Source organism: Rhipicephalus microplus, chromosome 3 (genome assembly GCF_043290135.1).
Source record: "Rhipicephalus microplus isolate Deutch F79 chromosome 3, USDA_Rmic, whole genome shotgun sequence".
NCBI lineage: Eukaryota > Metazoa > Arthropoda > Arachnida > Ixodida > Ixodidae > Rhipicephalus > Rhipicephalus microplus.
This window is the reverse complement of record NC_134702.1, coordinates 17,814,440-17,833,012: the sequence shown is the minus strand read 5'-3', so window position 1 is coordinate 17,833,012 and position 18,573 is coordinate 17,814,440. Positions and strand designations below refer to the sequence as shown.

At 44.9% G+C, this 18,573-nt stretch overlaps 1 protein-coding gene across 1 annotated transcript; it reads right to left on the bottom strand.

Moving 5' to 3' along the window:
- Positions 1–3,465: 3,465 nt before the first annotated feature.
- Positions 3,466–18,151, bottom strand: LOC119163647 (uncharacterized). Its single transcript, XM_075887666.1, has 6 exons — positions 18,013–18,151; positions 15,872–16,321; positions 14,360–14,422; positions 13,509–13,612; positions 5,467–5,586; positions 3,466–4,006 (listed from the first exon to the last, which is right to left on the bottom strand). The coding sequence occupies exons 2-6, from the start codon at positions 16,308–16,310 to the stop codon at positions 3,569–3,571; spliced, it is 1,164 nt and encodes a 387-aa protein (XP_075743781.1). The 5' UTR covers positions 16,311–16,321; positions 18,013–18,151; the 3' UTR covers positions 3,466–3,568.
- Positions 18,152–18,573: the final 422 nt, after the last annotated feature.

The window sequence follows — 18,573 nt, the reverse complement described above, 5'->3', positions numbered from 1 at the left end:
ATTACCATTCACGATTTCTGAATGCTTGCTGAATATGATCCCCCCTTTCCTTGTTATTCTAGTTATTTCGCTCTCATCATTCGGCTCCATGGTTACTACCTATCCTAAATAAACATAGTAATTTACAACTTCCAGTGTCTTTCCGCCTATCGCAAAACACTGTTTTCTGCTGAGACTGTTACGCATTACTTTAGTTTTGTGCATATTAATTTTCAGACCTACTCTTCTGATTTACGTGTCCAGTTCAGTAATCATGAGCTGTAATTCATCCCCTGAGTTATACTCATCGAGGCAATGTCGTAGCGAATTGCAGGTTACTAAGATACTCTCCATTAACTCTCATACCAAACTCTTCCCAATATCGGGACATGAAAACCTCCTGTAAACACGCGATGAATAGCGTTGGTGAGATCGCGACTCCTTGCATTACACCCTACTTTATTGAGATTATGCCGTTTTTTTTATGGGGAACTACGGTGGCTGTGCATCCGCTGTAGATTTTTCCCAGTATATTTAAATGTAGGGTTTGTCGATGCCCTGATTCAGTTGTGCCTGCATCATTGCTGATGTCTTCACTGAGTAAAATGCATTCTCGTAATCTATAAAGGCTATGTATAGGGTGCATTCCACGCATTACTCTGTCACCTGATTGACAGTATGAATATGGTCGATTGTGGAGTAACCTGCACGAAACTCTGCTTGGTCGTTTGGCTCATTGAGCTTTAATGTCGCCCTAACTCTACTGGCTATTATTTTTGTAAATGGTTTGTAGATTACTGACAGTAAGCTGATCGGCCTGTAATTTTTCAAGTCCCCGACGTCTCTTCTCTTATGGATTAAAATGTATTGGCGTTCTTCCAAGATTCTGGTACCCTTCCCGTCCTGCCCGTAAAGAGACAGTTCGCCTATAAGGTGGCTAATTTTCCTAAAAAAATTTCTCCGCCATCTTTCCGCGGTTTCAATGTTATATTATTTTCACCAGCGGTTCTGCCTTTTCGCATTCGTTCTAAGGCTTTCCTGTCGTTACTGGTAGGTTGTTAAAGTCCCCTGGGCTATTATTGCTTCTTACGATAACATCCTGGTTGTTTCGGCTTCTGTACAGGTCCCTGTAGAACTACTTTGCTGCCTCAACACTACTATCTATATTTGTTATGACATTGTCTTCCTTGTCCCTTAATGCATACATCCGAGTTTTGCCTATGCACAAGTTTGCCTTCGAAGCTTTTAAGCTTCTGCCAATTTTTACGGCCTGTTCGATTCTCCCCGTGTTATAACTTCTAACGTCGGCTACCTTACGTCTATTGATCAAGTTCGAAAGCTCCACAAACTATATTTTGTCGGTTGCACTTGATGCTTTCAAGGTTTGTCATCTCTTGGTGAGATTTTTCGTCTCCTGGGATAGCTTGCCAGTGCTTTGTCTACTGACTGTACCTCCGACTTCCATTGCACACTCTTTGATGATGCTAGTAAGATTATCGTTCATTGTGTACACGATAACGTCGGTTACCTCGTTTATAGCCAGGAATCTACTCTGAAGCGAAACTCTGAATTACTGTACTTTCCCTCTCATCACTAGCTCATTAATTGGCTTCTTGCGTATCAGTTTATGCCTTTGCATTTTCAAATATATGTGAATTCGAGCTCTTACCATTCTATGGTCACTGCATCGGATCTTGCCAACTACTTCTACATCCAGTACAATGCTTGGGTGTGCATACAGAATGAAGTCTATTCTATTTTAGTTCCGCCATTAGGACTGCGCCACGTCCACTTCGCCCGTTTTCTGTAGAAGGTATTCAAGAACCGTAAATTATTACGTTCTGCCAACTCTGCTCCCCTCTGGCATTTATAGAGCTGATGCGATATTATCACTGCATGTTCTCAGGCCTGTTTCTTGCCTACTTTGGCATTAAAATCACCCATCAGTATAGTACGCTGTGTTTTTTACTGTGTTTCCCTAAGCGTTCGACCAAACTGCTGTGTTTTTTAGGCGTTCGACCAAATGGTCATCGTGGCTCGATGTAGGCGTGTAGGCCTGTACCACCTTCATCTTTGGGTCCGGACAGGCCGCCATTGGAATCTGAACTTGACTACGTTTAGCGCTAGAAAGCTATCTAGTGAATCTAGTCTATCTGTGCTATTCGAGGAATCAGAGGTTGTTAAATGGGATTTAATAGGGCTCAGCGAAGTTATGAGGACACGTGAAGCTTATAAAGTGCTGAAGAAGGGATGCATCCTATGCTACCATGGATTAGTTGACAGAAGAGAACTAGGAGTGAGATTTCTCATACACAGGAATATCGCTGGAAATGTAGAGAAATACTATAGCATCAGTGAGAGGGTGGCAAGCATCGTAATTATGTTTAACAAAAAGCATATTTTATACTGAATGCAAAAGAGGATTATAGAAACATAACAGCTATAGGAAACAATAATCAGGGGAATCCTTCATCGGAAACAACTTACAAAATGTCATCTCTTCATGGACGCCAGTGCTGTAAGTCGAGGAACCAGCCGTCTCTTTTACGGCTACGAGGGTCATGAATGACATTGAAGATATAAAGACTAAAGTCCGAATTGTTTATTTCCGAATGGAATTATTTACAAAAGAAAGAATACGCGACGCTTAAATCACAGACACTATCGTATTTCTGAGGAGATAAAGACAAGAAAAGATGTAATACGTATTGGTAGCAACGTTGAAACGCTGGAATTTTGTGCAGTGCAGAAACCTTACTGTAAAGCACATTTCGCAAAGGCTTGCCCTACAAGTTTAATAGCATAACTGATTCAATCCCCTTCGCACAAAGTAAAATACCTATAGCTTCATTCTGCTATACAGATCTTGAAGTTTGCCTAATGTATAGAAACACAAACAGAGACAAAATCGACTGGAGAAATGGTGATTGCTAATTACAGTTGTGCTATTAGTAGCTCAATGTACTTTTAGTAGAATATTTTGAAGGGTAATGGGGGGGGGGGCGGTGATTTTGCACGAACGGTGATTATACGACTACCGACGTTCCCACGCTGTAATATACATGCGTTGCACATAACTCACCATTGCGATCTCATTGAACTGAACGACGAGAGGTGGTAGTACCATTCCTGTTGACGGCTGAACACCTGATACTTTGCTGTAAATGGCTTAACTCTACAGTCGAGGCAATGGAACTAAATTTTTCAGAGCATTCAGGTTTAGGGACGCTGATGGCTGGCAAAATGGATCTTAAGCAGGGAGAAATAACCTGGAGGAGGTTATCTGATTTTGGTTAAAGTCAAGGTAGAATTGAAACTTAGTCTTTCACTACGAAGAGTTAGCAGTTAATTCCGAGCTGCGGCTAGATGGAGTGAACCATCACCCAATCAAATCACTGCAACTAGGCGCTTGTTCATTCACACATCAACCGTTGGCATCAAGGTCTCTATCATGTGGAATGTTGTAGACACTAACATGGACACGGACATGCTCAAGCAATTATTAATGAGTAAGTAACTATACCGTATACCGACATATAGCCGCATACAAGTTCCATAGTTTATATGTACACCGCCATCACGAGTCCTATCAGGCGCTGACTTCACAACCGGCGAGAGGCGGGAAGTCGCAGTGGTTGGAGACCTTGTTGAAATGCAGACCAGGTGGGCAGTCCATCTTCATGCCGAAACCCGCGCTGCAGACGGTATACTTGGTGCAGTCGTCCGGATCAGGTACGTACAGGGGCACCATGCCGTCCGTTGGCGGGCAGCTGGGATCAGAAGGTAGACCTCCGGCTGGTGCACCAGCACCCCCTGCCCCGGACCCCGCCGGTGGTGCACCGCCGAATCCTCCGAATGCACCGGGGCTACCCCCGATCCCCGGTGGCGGTGGGTTGGCAGGTGGTCCTCCGGGACTTGCGAACATTGCAGCTGACGTCACGGACACGGCCATGGTCCCGACGAATACGACGAGCAAGAATGTTGGGTAACCCATCGCTGTCGTTTTCTGCGTCGTTTTGGTTTTGACCTGAAGGGATGAAACGAAAGACAAAATATCATGGCATCACTACATGTACTTGACATTGCTTTGCCTATTCTATGTGTATGGTATGTCAGAGCACTTTGACAAAGTTTACCATCTGTATTAAATCATCCGATCATTATATAGTCACAGAGATGCTGACGCGTAACTGGAAACAGGAGCAATGGCGGTTTCGTGCTGAAAGTTCACGACAATACTTATAGTAGCATATGAGTGTACACGTCGCGCTTACATAAACTTTTGGCCCACGAATGTACAGTTCACAGGCTTCCGTAAAACAATACCATACCTCACCCGGTGAGATACCATTTCAGGTGATCAGCCATGCTAACATCCGCAGCTTGCACTTAAGGCACGCTTCTATATGTCTAAAAGAATCTGAGCTGGGCCATCTTGAAATGCATCTCAGTTAAGGAATGGGTTCAACGACTCTACTTTTTGAGCTTCCTTTCAGTACGTTGCGAGGATATATGCACCAGGATTAGAGACCATCGTTGCGTTCGTTATTTATGCGCAGCTCTTTTTAACTTTGAGTGCTGGATACAAAAGGCGCTAAAAAGAGTGGCCGGATGTTATTGACTTGCTTGGCAAAGTTCACTCAATAGATGTCATTGCAGTTAGACTACTGAAGCGGTTGTAACGGAACGAATTATAGCGTTTAATTCATCACGGTACCATATTGTCGTCACCACTTCATGTGTACCCATCGTAGTTAGAATTGGGTACAGGATAATTCACCGGGCCAGATACAACTCGGTTTATCAAGCAAACTTTTATAAAAGCCCGTACATAGCCTCTCATCTGTTTCTTATTCTTCATCACTCTCTCTTGTCTGCTGTATCAACTAAGACATGCCAAATCGCTCAAGCTTCCATTCCTAACAATACAATAAAGTATAGTTAGAGCTGCTTCTCAAAACGTTTCGCATATCAGTTACACCAGTTTATAGAAGACGCATAACATTTTTATTGTGTATACTGCTCATTTAACATAGCTAACGCTGTAAGTCCAGCACGAGGTTCACAGTGCAGAACGGCTACAAACATTTGAGAATTTGGCTTTACTTCATAAAGCTCTAGCTTTTCAACAAAAACGCCAAACAAGAACGCTCTTCGTGAGCACCCTCGAGTTGTCAGGCGGAATTCGACGCCACCTTTGTCTCTTTCTGGAAGCACTGCGTCTTTTTTTTTCTTCCACGAAAAGAGCGACGAACTCGTATTTGTACTTTTGCAAGAAGAACTAAATGACTGTTCGGGTAGATATGTTAAAGGCTGAAAAGAGTTTTAACGCCATCATCCCGAGCATCACTCGTAATTGAGACACTCGAGTTTCAATTGCCGCATAAGTGACACGGTGTTTTTCTAGCTTTGTTTTCTTAAGAAAGTGTTAACACTGAGAACCCCTCTCTGAAGTCTTGCGAAACAGAGAAGATACACATTTCTTACCTTTCTGTACAATAACTGGAATCGCCCGTCCAAAAGTCTGGCTGTGGTTGCTCGAGTCCGTGTGGTTGGCAGAAAGGACGCACGCCGGCCTTTTCTACCACCTCGAAGGGTCCACGCGCGCTACCTTTATCACCAGCGCCCGTCTTCGTAGGTGCAACCCCAGGCAAGAAGAAAGGGTCAGGAGATAACGGACCTGTGACGTCGACATAGCACGTTGCCTTCGCTTCGCGTACGTTATAGCCTTTGACGTGGAAACGAACTCAAGGCTGCAGACCGGATGCTGGTGTGCGGATACCTCGAGGCGAGGTAGTTAAGTCATAAAAACGGGATAATTGTCTTGTGGTTCTTGCGCATGCGCGACGAAAATTCCAGAAACAAGACTAGTTGACCCGCAGATTATCTTTGCTGCTCCAAAGAACAAAAAAAGAGCGAAAATACAATGCCGCGTGGTGCAACTTAGTGCCAATGCGTTTGCTGTTTTTCACACGTCGTCACAGCTATGAAACCCTTTGCGACTGGCTGTGTACAGTTCCACACGCGACTTACTTTTCTCGTTTTTGAGTGACGGCTTAAAAAGGACTGCAAAAAAAATAATGACGTCAACTGAGGGACCCACCGAAATGGGGCGCCTTGCTGAGCGATGGCAAGCCACCCTTCTCAGCGAGGCCCTCGAAGACCAGGTGTGGGCCGTCCAGCGGGCCAGGGCCGTCGCCGAGGACCTCAAAAGATGTTCCTTGAACGATGTGTCCCTGGCAGCCTAGCCCCGGGCACAGCAACAACCGTTGGGCAAATAAAGTTTTTTCAACTCCACTTAACACTGAGCTAATGGTACATTAACCATCTATGATTGCTAAAGTTATCATATAGTCTGTCTGTAGGAAATATTTCGCTGCACATCAACACTTCGGTCAAAGCAGTACGTTGTTTGACGAGGCACTCAATTCGGGGCGTTTCGGCAGGAATTTCGAAATATATATACTTTTTTATGTTTTAGGGGAACGCTTTTTGGCTTACTGATAACCAAAGATGTAATTAGAGTGGCTGATTGAATTCGCTTTATAAAAAAATACAGGGATCACTGACTGCTCAGTAATTGGCTGAATAATTAGGTGGCAATGGCAATTCGTTGCTATAAAATACACTATAATTCATTCTTGCATTTGCACTCGCCTCAGGGTTACAACAGCGATCGGCTGCTGACCCGAAAAACGTGGATCCGTTCATGGCCACTGCGGTCCTATTTCGATGGAGGCGAAAATTTAGAGGCCCCTGTACAACGGTGTGGTGCCAGAGCACGTTAAAGAACCCAGGGTGGTCGAAATTTCCGGAGCCCTCCACTACGGCGTCTCTCATAATCATATGGTGGTTTTCGGACGATAAAACCCAGGTCATGATATTATTATTATTATTATTATTATTATTATTATTATTATTATTATTATTATTATTATTATTATTATTATTATTATTATATTTATTATTATTATTATTAACTTTATATTGAGTCTATAAAACATTGGCGTTAGATCTGTGCAAGTTTTACGCATTCATGAACTGTCGGCCATGACGCGCGTCGCGAATGGATAACAAGATGGGCTTGCGCTGCTGCAGGCTTGCGTGATAAAACCGTCGAGGCCGGTGAACCACTTACGCTTGGTTTATCCCATAATGATCTCAATCTCTCTCAACAAGACGCAATACTCGATTATTGTGTCATATTGAGCTTGGCGAATATAACAGATGCACCATTTGAGTAAATGCGCTACTTGTACCGATCTCTCAAGAGAGTATATACTTGAAGAATGAAAGTGTTCCCAAACACAGTATACTGTGTGCGGGAACGTTTTCACTCACGGAGCGGCGAACCACTGGCCCCAAGAAGGTAATAATGTTATTTGAGCCTTTTCGTTCCAGAAGCATAATATGATTACGAGATACGCCGTAATGGAGGGCTCCGGAAATTTCGAGTATGTGGCGTTCTTTAACAGGCTATGACATCGCACGTACCCCAGGCCTTTAACCTCCATTAAAATGCGACCGATGCCCCTGGAATCGTACCCGGGGCCATCGTGTCAGCAGCCGAGCACCATAACCCTTGCTGCACCACGGCGGATGACTTGTCTTGGCTCCGATTTCGTAGTACCTTATCAAAAGTGGAGGCACGCAAGCAAGGATGCGAGAGAACCTACAATACACTGAAAACACTATGTTGTCTCTTTCAAATCGCTATCAACTGGCTCAGCCTCAGTGAACTGTTCTAGGTATACGTGACATTCTTACTGAACTTCGTTATAGTCACCGTTGCGTGCTTTGGCACATGGTGGATGGCATAACATTTGTATAGCCGTGCAGTGTGACGTGTGAAAAAGTTTAAAGCAAATTCTTTGGAGCAAGGGCTGTCACTGGATCCAGCGTTTTGACAAACAGGCTTGTCATCTTCACGACTGCAGCGGCCTTGTAGAAGACAAAAATTAAGCCCGCTTGTCGAAATGTTCGATCCAGCGAAACTTCAGGTTTCAAGCGTTCACTTCAATATTCCATCTTTCCATGAACTGTTATCTTGTGGCGAAAATGTAAATGTCATGTTTGCCAATTTGCTGCTACGTCTTCACCGTGAAATCGCAATGATGGCTTTACTTGCAAAACTGCACTGCGAGTACTCTGAAGATTCAGCGAAGCCGTGGAAGGGACGTTTCTGTAAATAAAAAAAAATGATGTGAACGTGCGCCTCCCGCGAAAGAGATTGTACCACAACTTTTTTTTTATCGAAAAAGGCGAGCCCAAACGCACTCTAAAGCCCCTGGAAGACCAGTGACAACGTTTCGCCGGGACCAAGAGGGCAGTCGAAGTCGGACAAAGACTGGAATAGGAAGCCTTCCCAGTGCAAGGTGATGGCGAACATCGCCTAAAACACTCTTTCGAAATTTAATGAGCGAATTATTCCTTTATTTTCCTCTCCCTCTCTCTTGTGATGCTTTGGCAAGTGTCGGAAGTATGGGAAGTTTAAAAGAATTGGTCGTCTAGGCCTGTGATTCAGAGCGTGCCGTGGTTAAGCCGGGGATTCTTTTCTCGAGAAAGAAGGCGAGCGTAGATTTAACCTGCTTTTATGTATGATCGGGCGTGCGTTTTTATGAACCCTACGCACACAAAATTAAAAAAATGGGGAGAGCTAAAGCCTCCACTCTATACCACCCTCGCCACTTGGCTCCACCAGTGACATACGGCTTTGGTGGACAGTGTTTTTTTATTGCGATAGCAATTATGTGGACACTCTCAGCAGAATTTTGCCGCTGACGTCAGCGTCGATGTCATGCACCGTATGTGTATACGTATCTATATGAAAACGCAAAAAAGAAAAAAATGCAGGAAAAAAGCACTCCGGCGCGCGGTATCGAACGTGGGACATCTGCGTCCTGAAAGCGAGGCGTTAACCACTGAGGCACCCCGGAGAACGTTCTTCACCGTTCTAACGGCTATTTATATCTACCACTTACCGCTGCTGTGTTTTCGACATTACCAGACAGATGGAGCAATGAGCGCTCGTCGTCACATAGGAGATTAGAGCGCCCTCTCTAATCTCCTATACGCGTGATTCGCCCGGCTTAGAGAAGAGGAGCTACGCTCCCTCGCGCACCCTTATCTCGCGGTGGTGAGGAGGGGAGGATTGTACGCCTTGGCTGGCCTTGGGCTTTACGTGGAGCGATTCTGCTGTAGTTACCGGGCGCACAAAGGTCACTGCAATCATTGCAGTCTCCGTTCTCTAAAAGCGCGCGCTTTTCAGACTCGGCGAAGTAACAAATAAGATGCTTATTCGCGTGCATCCGTACCTTTGAGGACGTTTTGTGCGTAATTTGTGTGCGAGAAACGCAAGCCACTTTCCGATCTGCTTTTCATTCCACGCGTGACCTTTCAAATTGTTGCTATCGCGTTCATTGCTTCGCCTTTGGAGCAAATCTGCGACTTTTTTATTTATGATATGTTTACTCAGTTTGAAAACCTGGGGGACACTTGAGCTTCGCCTTGTCACTTGGTAGCCTGGCTTCGGTTTCCCGAGGATGCCTGAACCATGCTGCGAAAAAGCAAACGCATATATGCGCATATAGCATAGTATAGTTTCGAAGAATGTCGGAACGCCTACTGCAAGTAAGGTTGCGGAGTTCCAACTATGTCATAATTCCTCATATTGCGAAGGAAGAATAATCAGCGAAGGCCCGCTATACGTCGCCGTAAGGCAACAAGCGAGGCTATACACAGCCGCTCACCTTGTTGATGCCTTTGCTGCTGACGATGGATTAAACATACCTCCGCATTTTGTAATTGGTGGGCCGTTGAAACACCCACTCATTGTCACGTGTTTAGACGACTTACGCACTTCTACGCTTCTGTCACGCAGAATTACACGCGTCAACGAGACTGCTTCCAGTATATGACATTCATTTTGTGTGTTTTCTTTCTTTGTTGTCGAAGCAGTTTAAGCAAACACGAGGCTCGGTGCTAGAACACCTGTATACCGCTTAGATGGCTTAGGTTCAAATCGCACTCAAACCAAATATTTTTATTGAATGTGTTTATTGTTTAGCCTGATATTTTGGTCACTTACAACGCGGTTTTGGTGCTCCACAACACCGACACACACAATGACACCGAACCGACATTGCGGCGAACCGAGCTCTTTGACGCAATCACGTTAATAAGGTGAACTTGTTGGCTAGCTGGCTGGGCCTCTTGTTTCGGGAAACAATGTGAAAAACAAACAAAAACAATGACGGAGTCGAGGCCGAACACCACACCCCACGCAGCATACCCGTGTTGTGTGTCTTTTTCTCGTTCAAATGTCACCGGTATGTGCAATGAAGGCTGCTAATGGAGGCGCTGTCTTGTTCAAGATATCTGGAGTGTCCATGTTTGCCAAGAACTGAGTTACTTACTATCATTGGCTGTTATTTGGCACAAATAAGTATCGAGAGAGTTATAAGTAAGAGAAGAATAACGAACCCAGTGGAGTTGGGCATAGATAACAACTTGTTCCAGCCGGAACGGTTCCGGCTTATTGCTCGACGCAGGTGGATCTTGTCAACGAAGAGGACTGTCATGCAGATGAGAACTGCTGATTTTTGTTCTTAAAACAGAAATTTAAGCCTGGGCAAAATGTGCGCACCTGTAATAACGCGAAAGCCTGCAAAATAAAGGGGTTACCATTCCGTGGTCACGCAGTTTTGGCTATGGTCGTTTGGTTATGTATTTATTCTTTTTTGCAGTGGAAGCTATCGTGAGATCACATAATTGATTTATTTTGGTGGCGATGTCATCCGCCACTGCCGCTGCTGCCGCCGTTGTCTGTCACAGCTACCACGCGCAAAGAGAAAAAGACAAAAAAAACTGCAAAAGAAAAAAAAAGAGTGGGGAGGGGCATTGATTCGGAATCGAACACCGCATTTTGCGCGGCTGGCAAGTATTCTGTCGGAGAACCACTGCTTTCTCTCTTTCATGGTTTTTGTTATGAGCGAATTAATGTGTGCGCAAAGCGAACAAAGTAGCCAAGGTTGCCTTCACCAGGGACAGCAAGCCTTACGAAAAACAATCTTCAAGGAAGCCTTCTCTAAACGGGTAATAATTCACTAGATTTCATAAACGGCAGATACCAGTCCGGATAGAACTCAAAGCGGTCACTTCGAACTACTTCTGAAAAATAGACCCTATACACGGGCGTTACGTGGGGCGATGAGTCGCGTTAACGGACATACAATTTCGGGGAAGGATCGTTGAATCGCCTCAAGCGTCAGGCCAAAGAAACCGAGTAAGGACGCGTCGACTGTTGAAAGCTTTCCATTCATTACAAAGAGCTAATTTCTTTGTAATGCATCAGCAACGTGAACAGCTATGAAGGGGCACCAGTTGCTTTACACTCGTATGGCGGATAATCCACTATTTTCAAGGGCGTGGCGGAATTTTTGTCGCAAGATGGGGGGAAAGACATCTCCTTGATTTGAAATGGGGCCGGGCAGACGGTTGTGGTCCATTGTCCTTTTGTGATCTGATGTCAAGGTAAAAAAAAAAAACTAAAATTCAGGAGGTGGTGGGGTACGGGCCTCTGTGCGACCCCCGACTTGGATTACGGCGTAGTTGTTAGTTTGCAACAGCACTTGCAGTGAATGCTCTAAGCGGGGTCACAACGGGCTCAGACCTCCCATCCAGCTGACGAGGAGACATGTGTTGCGTGTTCCACGCGACGCTGTTGCTTCGTGAATTCGAACTCCGCAGATAAAAAATAAATAGGAATAAATAAATTTTCATGTAGACTAGAGAGAATGCATAGGAAAAGCCAGCTATCCTCGTATAATAATTGTTGATATCTTACGCAGCAAAACTACGATATGATTATGAGGAACGTCGTAGTGGAGGGCTCAGGAGCTTTCGTCAACCTGGGGTTTTTTAATGGATGGATGGCGTGCTCCTAAAGTTATGTACATGAGCCTTTCGCATTTCGTCTCCATCACAATGCTGCCGCCGTGGCCAGGGATTCAATCCCTCGACCTTTGAGCACCTTAATCTCCAGGCCAGAGCGGCAGGGTCAAACCAACCATCATCTTCTTTTCGACGTGGCTTGAAAATATCATGACAAACAAATCTCCGACCAAGCAGCCAGTAAACGACGCTCAGGGATTATAAAGGCTTAAATCTAAGCAGGCGACAAATCATATTTCAACTTCCAAAGCACACAAATGCACACTTTGTAGAGACAGCCAGTGTTTTTTGAACCATGAAATGGTTTTCAGGAAAGCGGCTTATAACGGTTCTTTTCAGGTCGTTTCTCGCATATGTGTTTTCCGGGCTCGCAAGAAACAAGTTTTTCGTGACGCCATGCTGATTCTCACAAAAGCCAGCGGTAAGAAAATTTTCGAGAAGCTCGAAAGAGGGAATAGAAAAGTAATTTACGTCCACTGTGGCTTCTTTGACAGTAAAAAAAAATGTCTTTTACTCATTCCTACAAAAACTTGCTAAACAGATTATATACATATAAATATTTTCGCACATGTGACGCTGCTGAACTGTTATGTAGCACCCTCATTTGTGGTTGCCTAGTTGTCACGGTCGTTGTTATGTAAATACATGGACGTGACGGCACGACTCTTAATTCGGAGACAACGAGGAGTGTAAGCACCTCGCTTTGATCTTTCATTTTTAAGTTTCAACTGCCTCTGCCACACCATGGCCTTCGAGATAGCACGCTGGCGGCTGTGGTCTGCGATACGGCCACGCACCTTGTACTAGAGGAGGCGCATCGTGATGCAGACATCTAACGACACCTGGATTTTATGACGCGAAGCTGCATGCAGAAGTTGCCAAAGCCACCGGGACATAAAGACAGCCAACAGCGTTTTTTTTTATTTCATTTCTATAAAATGGAAAATCAACAGGACAAAACCTCATGATTTTTAACACCTTCAATGCTCTATCAGACTGGCGTTGAAAAACTAACCGACGGCAGTTTAACCAAATCTGAAATCGGTAAGGACAGTAGAGCTGCCGGTCTCCGCTATTTTCCTTATAATTATCTTATATGTTCTGTGACTGGATTATTTGTAGAGTTGAGATGCTTGAAAAAAAAAACGTGTGCCGGCCCATGCCCTAGCAGCACCTGCTGTAGTGGCTAAGACCTTATCCATGCTCAAGCTACCACTTCCTGTTTCACGGTCATGTTGCTACCAATTCCACGAAGAACCAAATTTGAATTACTGAATTCAATGAAAAGCTATAGGCTGTGCTACTCCGTGAATGAACTGTTGAACGCAAAATGGCACCGGAGAGACGACAAAGTCGAAATAAACTTGGCACAAATTTATTTTAGGGCATCAGCCCATGATGACGATGACTGTATCGACCTTTTCAGTTAGAGCTCGGGGATACCGCAACACCTGAAATACTCGAGATGAAAATCATTGTGCTGGCCTTCACTGTTGAAGCCTTCTCTTCATGTTCAATGCCCGTGCGGTTACAGCAAGCCATTGCGCATTTAAGCATGGCTGTAGCGATTCCTATGCAGCGGGAGTCTTAGGCTTGCCAGGTGGATTCTTCAGTTGACCGATTCCCGGATTAGGCTGTCCGAAAATCATCGGGAAGCCAGGTCCACTCAAGAGGCTCATATCTGAAAGTAGCCCATCTTTACATAAACTTACTTGATTCATTCTAATTAGAATAGATTTGCCAAAAAATTTTGTTTAACTTAGAACTCTTATCAACTGCGACAAAGTAATTACACTTTTCAGCATTATCGCTCTGAAACCCGCCACCATTCACTTTAAAAATGCTGAAAGCTCACAAGTTTCAGGTGAACTGAATAACTTTCTTTTCGGTGCATCAGAATCACCTTCATAATTCCCATACGTTTCTTCTTTCGCGATCACTTGTGTATCTTTCTATTTGTTTTGCACACTTCTAGTTTGCTTTGAAAAATTTTACCTCTGTATCACTGCAGGATCGAGTGGCCTTCCTGGATAACTTACACATTTAACTGTTATTTTATGTTCAGTTATGCTATTTTTCATAATTTATCTTATTATTTCTAACTATGTTGAAATTACTGTTTGTTATAAAAATTCCAGTCATTGTGCTCAGGACGAAATTGGGACCTTCTTCTGTATGTACTATTCATGTAGTTACGGTCATTTATTGAATGAATAAAGTGATTCTTGTCCTGAAGCAGGCAACACTCAGTACTGATTGTCGGCCGGCTGATATTTTCGTCACGTAAGGACCGATGACTCGCTAAAACGGGCTCTGACCGAATCTGTTGATTAAGGATGCGCACACGTATTAGAAAAGATTAAAATCAAACAGAAAGAATCGCGCAGTGTGTGCATGGACTCTCACAGTTTACAGAGGTCATCCTTACCGAAATAAGCATCCTTCTTGATCCCGGGTGGTCCTGTCAGAGTTGTTGGATCTTCAGGTGGAACTGACAAAAAAAAAAAACGTTTGTCAATGTCCAGCGATAGCTTCGCGATTTACGTGCTGAAATATGTACCGAGGAAAGATATATTGGTTTTACTCTACTTATAGTTGCTATAAGAATAATGGGTGCTCTTTACGTTACACCACTTCCACGATCCGTCCCCGTTACAGACAGTGTTAAATGACTTGCCCGAGTTCACATCACACACGAGTACTGGGATTGGCATGCCAAATTGCAATACATTTGTTAACGTAGTTTCTGGGATGGACGCACTTTCATTGGATGCATATGCGTGTGCAAAGTTATCCATAAGGAGGGGTAGGGAAATGTCGACGCAGTCCCCCTCTTTTCTCTCTCTATCTCTTCTTTTGGTCGAATCCAAAATAAAGCAAGCTTGGCGATTGATACAAAAAGGGCAATGAATGCGCTTCTCACAACGGTCTTACTTTGGTCCTCGGCTACCCGGGGGTGATGTTCTGAAGTGAGCATTTCTTTTTATGCAACATCAGGGGACCTCGGTCGCCGTTACAGTCAGAAGCCTGTGGGATCTTAACCCTCCCTTCAAGCATGCTGGTACAGGTGCGACTTAGTGAATAGATGGGCCAAACTGGGCACCCTCCTAAGAGGTTCAGAGTATGGTGGACGATTTCCTCACCCCCCCCCCCCTTTACGCGCGCGCCTACGGTCAGAGTGTCTCCCGAGTCCTGCATCGGCATAACCCGACGTGAGAGCCGTCCAATCAAAGTATGGGGAGGGTCAAATCAAGCATCGCTTTGCGAAGAGACAGCATCAGCAAATGCCGTCATGCAAAGCAGTATGGCTCGTAAGGCTGGTTGGTGGATGTTCATCGCAGAATAAGTGACAGTGCAACAAGGTTATAAATTCGGACAGAAAGAAGAGGAGGACTATAAGTACTTTTACAGCGCGACCTTAAAGACACGCCACAAAGAAAGAGAGGACGCACACAAGCGCTCACTATCAACTGACAGGTCAGTTGATAGTCAGCGCTTGTGTTCTTTATCTCTTTCTTTGTGGCGTGTCTTTAAATTGAGAAGTACTTGTAGGAATATCAACCAACTATAGGCGCAAAAGATGATTTACTGAAGAAAACTGAAGAAAAAGACATAGCGCTGAACTCACAACTAAATTTATATTTGAAAAAGAATGAACAAGAATATCGATGAGCCACATAAACTGCAACACATGTGTGCCGTTTTGATGACTTATAGATATCTGTATACGTTCTTTCTTTTTCAAAAATGAATTTAGTAGCGAGTGCAGTGCCGCGTCCTTTCCTTCTTTCTGTCCGCATTTATAGCCCTGTTGCGATGTTAGCTATTCAACGATGGTAACCGCGCAAAGTGTGGTCAGGTTTGTTACAGAGCCACAAAGCTATTCAACCCCCCATCCTTCTGTTTTTCTTTTTCTCCTCCTCCATTCACCGTTACTCACTTTCTTCGCAGCCCGCATTCGGCGGATAGTCACAATGGTTAGAGTTGCGGTTGAAGTGCAGTCCCGGCGGGCAGTCGAGCTGCATGCCGAAGCCGCCGCTGCACACCGTGTACTTGGTGCAGTCGTCGGGATCGGGCACGTACAGCGGAACCATGCCGTTGGTCGGAGGGCAACTGGGATCAGATGGCATGGTCATTCCGGGAACAGCGCCACCGCCGGCACCCGGGAATCCGGGAAACCCTGAGCCACCGGGAGGTCCGAAAGCTGAGCCTCCGGGAGGCCCGAACGCTGGCCCCGCAGCGCCGCCTGCAGGGGCTCCGCCCGAGAAGGGCGCCCCTACCGGCGACATGGCGTACCCTGTGCCGAAGCTAGCGGCCAAGGATGTAACCGAAATGGCTGATACAATCGCCAGCCCTAGCAGCGTGCCAATGGGGGCCATGGTTACCTTTCCTAGAAAGCACCAGAATAGCATGATCATGTTGATTGAAAAACAAAGACTGCAAGCCTAACTGGGGTAAGGACATCCTGTCTAGGCTTAGTACGTTTGTGAACCTAAGTACGTGACGGTTGCGCCAACATGTCCCTGCAGGGAGATTCAAACTTAACAAACGAGAAATAACTTCATGGCAGCTTTCGCAAAGACCATGGCTCATCATTGATTAAAATAATTGATTACTGTTGTTTAGTAAAAGCCACAATAATCAAGCCATTTCCAAAAGCGTTCATCCGTTCTCCGCGTATATAAGCATGTGTTTAATGTCTTATATAAATATTATTTACCCGTGTTCTCTACTTAATTTGACTTGAAATCTCAAATTTTAGTTAATTTTTCAAATCGGTCAGGAAATCGATCTCACGCACATTCGACAAGTAATAAAACGGTTCGGCCCTAAAACAGGTTCTTCCTTAATTTTATAACAAAAGGTCCTCTTTTTGCACCAACTTTACATTTTATTTGAAGTTTCACGCATCACTATTTACCATCTTATATGTACAGGGGCTGTCAAAAGTTCACAGGCCAATCTCCCATGTATCCCTATGGGAGCGTGGTCTGCGATCTTTTGACAAGCACTGTCCGTATACTTACTAAGCTTACTCGTTCCGCTAGTGGTATTTTTTACAAGCCTGCCTAAATGCTGACTGTTGAGCCGTTGTATCTTTATCTTGTCGGTTTCTTTTTTCCATGGCCACTGCTCTGTTTTAGTATTCACTGTAATATCACTTTGGCGACCCGCCTAACCAAGACCCGAAAGCTGACGAAACAGAGGCGCCTCAATCATTTAAGCTGCAAAAGGTGGTTTTCGTATCAAATGCGCAACGATCGTAAGACATCGTGCCGGCAGAAGTGAGATGGAATTAAAAAAAACGTTGTTGGTGCCATAATGTTTTGCAGTCACATCTGTCGACATCATCGGTCATCTAGCCACACTAGCCAATGTTGGTGAGTGAGAACGAATGCTATAGTAGCATGCAAGTAAACACGGCAGTTGATATCAAGTGACTTATTATAAGAATAATAATAATTTTTGGAGTTTCACGTACGAAAACTGCATCAAGATTATGAGGCACGCCGCAGTGGAGGGCTCCGCAAATTTCAAACACAAGAATGTGCACATAAATCGATCTAAGTACACGTCACTATTATTCCCGCCTTCACCGAAAGTGCCCGCCCTGGATCAAACCCACGCTTACCTAGTCGGCAGTTGAAGACTATTACTGTACCACTGTGGAGGTTCACCCTCCCTTTCAATCCAACAGTGAAGTCACACTTATGGTATATTCCATGCCCAGAAACATGAGCTATCCAACCGTAAGTCGGAGTTAATGGTTCGTCTAACGCTTTAAGCGATACACATTCAGCTGAAAATATTGCATACAATTCTTTGAAATAAAGCTATTTGTTATAAAACACCTCTCGTTTGACTGAGCCACAGAAACATTCGAAGGCATGATACTAAGCTAACACAAAACACTAAACAGACCCCTATTCCACTACGGTGGCCATCACGCAATGGGCCGCTGTGTGGGACCACACTCCTTCGTAATCAGCCCATATTTTCCATCAGAATCCGGACGATGGCCATATCTCATCACATTTACGTCAAATAATCTAACAGAGCAATGACATAATAAGATCTTACCTGCACAAAGACAGGGACGCTTGGTTTGGTGGCGAGACAACGAAACTACGTCCTCCTAAGAAGTGACTGCGATGCTCTGAACAGCAGTCCGGCGTCTCTCCTTCTGCTGGTCTCCAGAAGGTGCGCCCCCAGTTTTAACGGGCACCCAGCCAGCGTCTGCGGGGGGGCCTCTGGTTTTCGTGGGGCCCAACGAATGACCATCTCCGGTTCGAGATAAGGCCGAGAATGCCCTCTTGCCATCCCCCAGTCGATGAAGCTTACCTGGGCGCTTGCTGCGCACATGTTAAGACCGTAAGCACACACCCGTTGCGGGGTGCGCAGACAAGGAGACGCAATGGCGCCATCGTTAAACCATAAACCCGGTCTGCCGTCTCTGTGACATTGACATTTGGAGCAAATATGGACAGCCGAGACGCATAGCGTAACCGCGACACAAAGTAAACAGGTCGTCAGAATGTACTTCATAGTGCCGAGACGGTTCCCACTGAGACTCAAATAGATAAGAAAGTTCATACATAGAAGATCGCGAGCGAATTGAACATAAAGTTCAAGTTAGTGAGT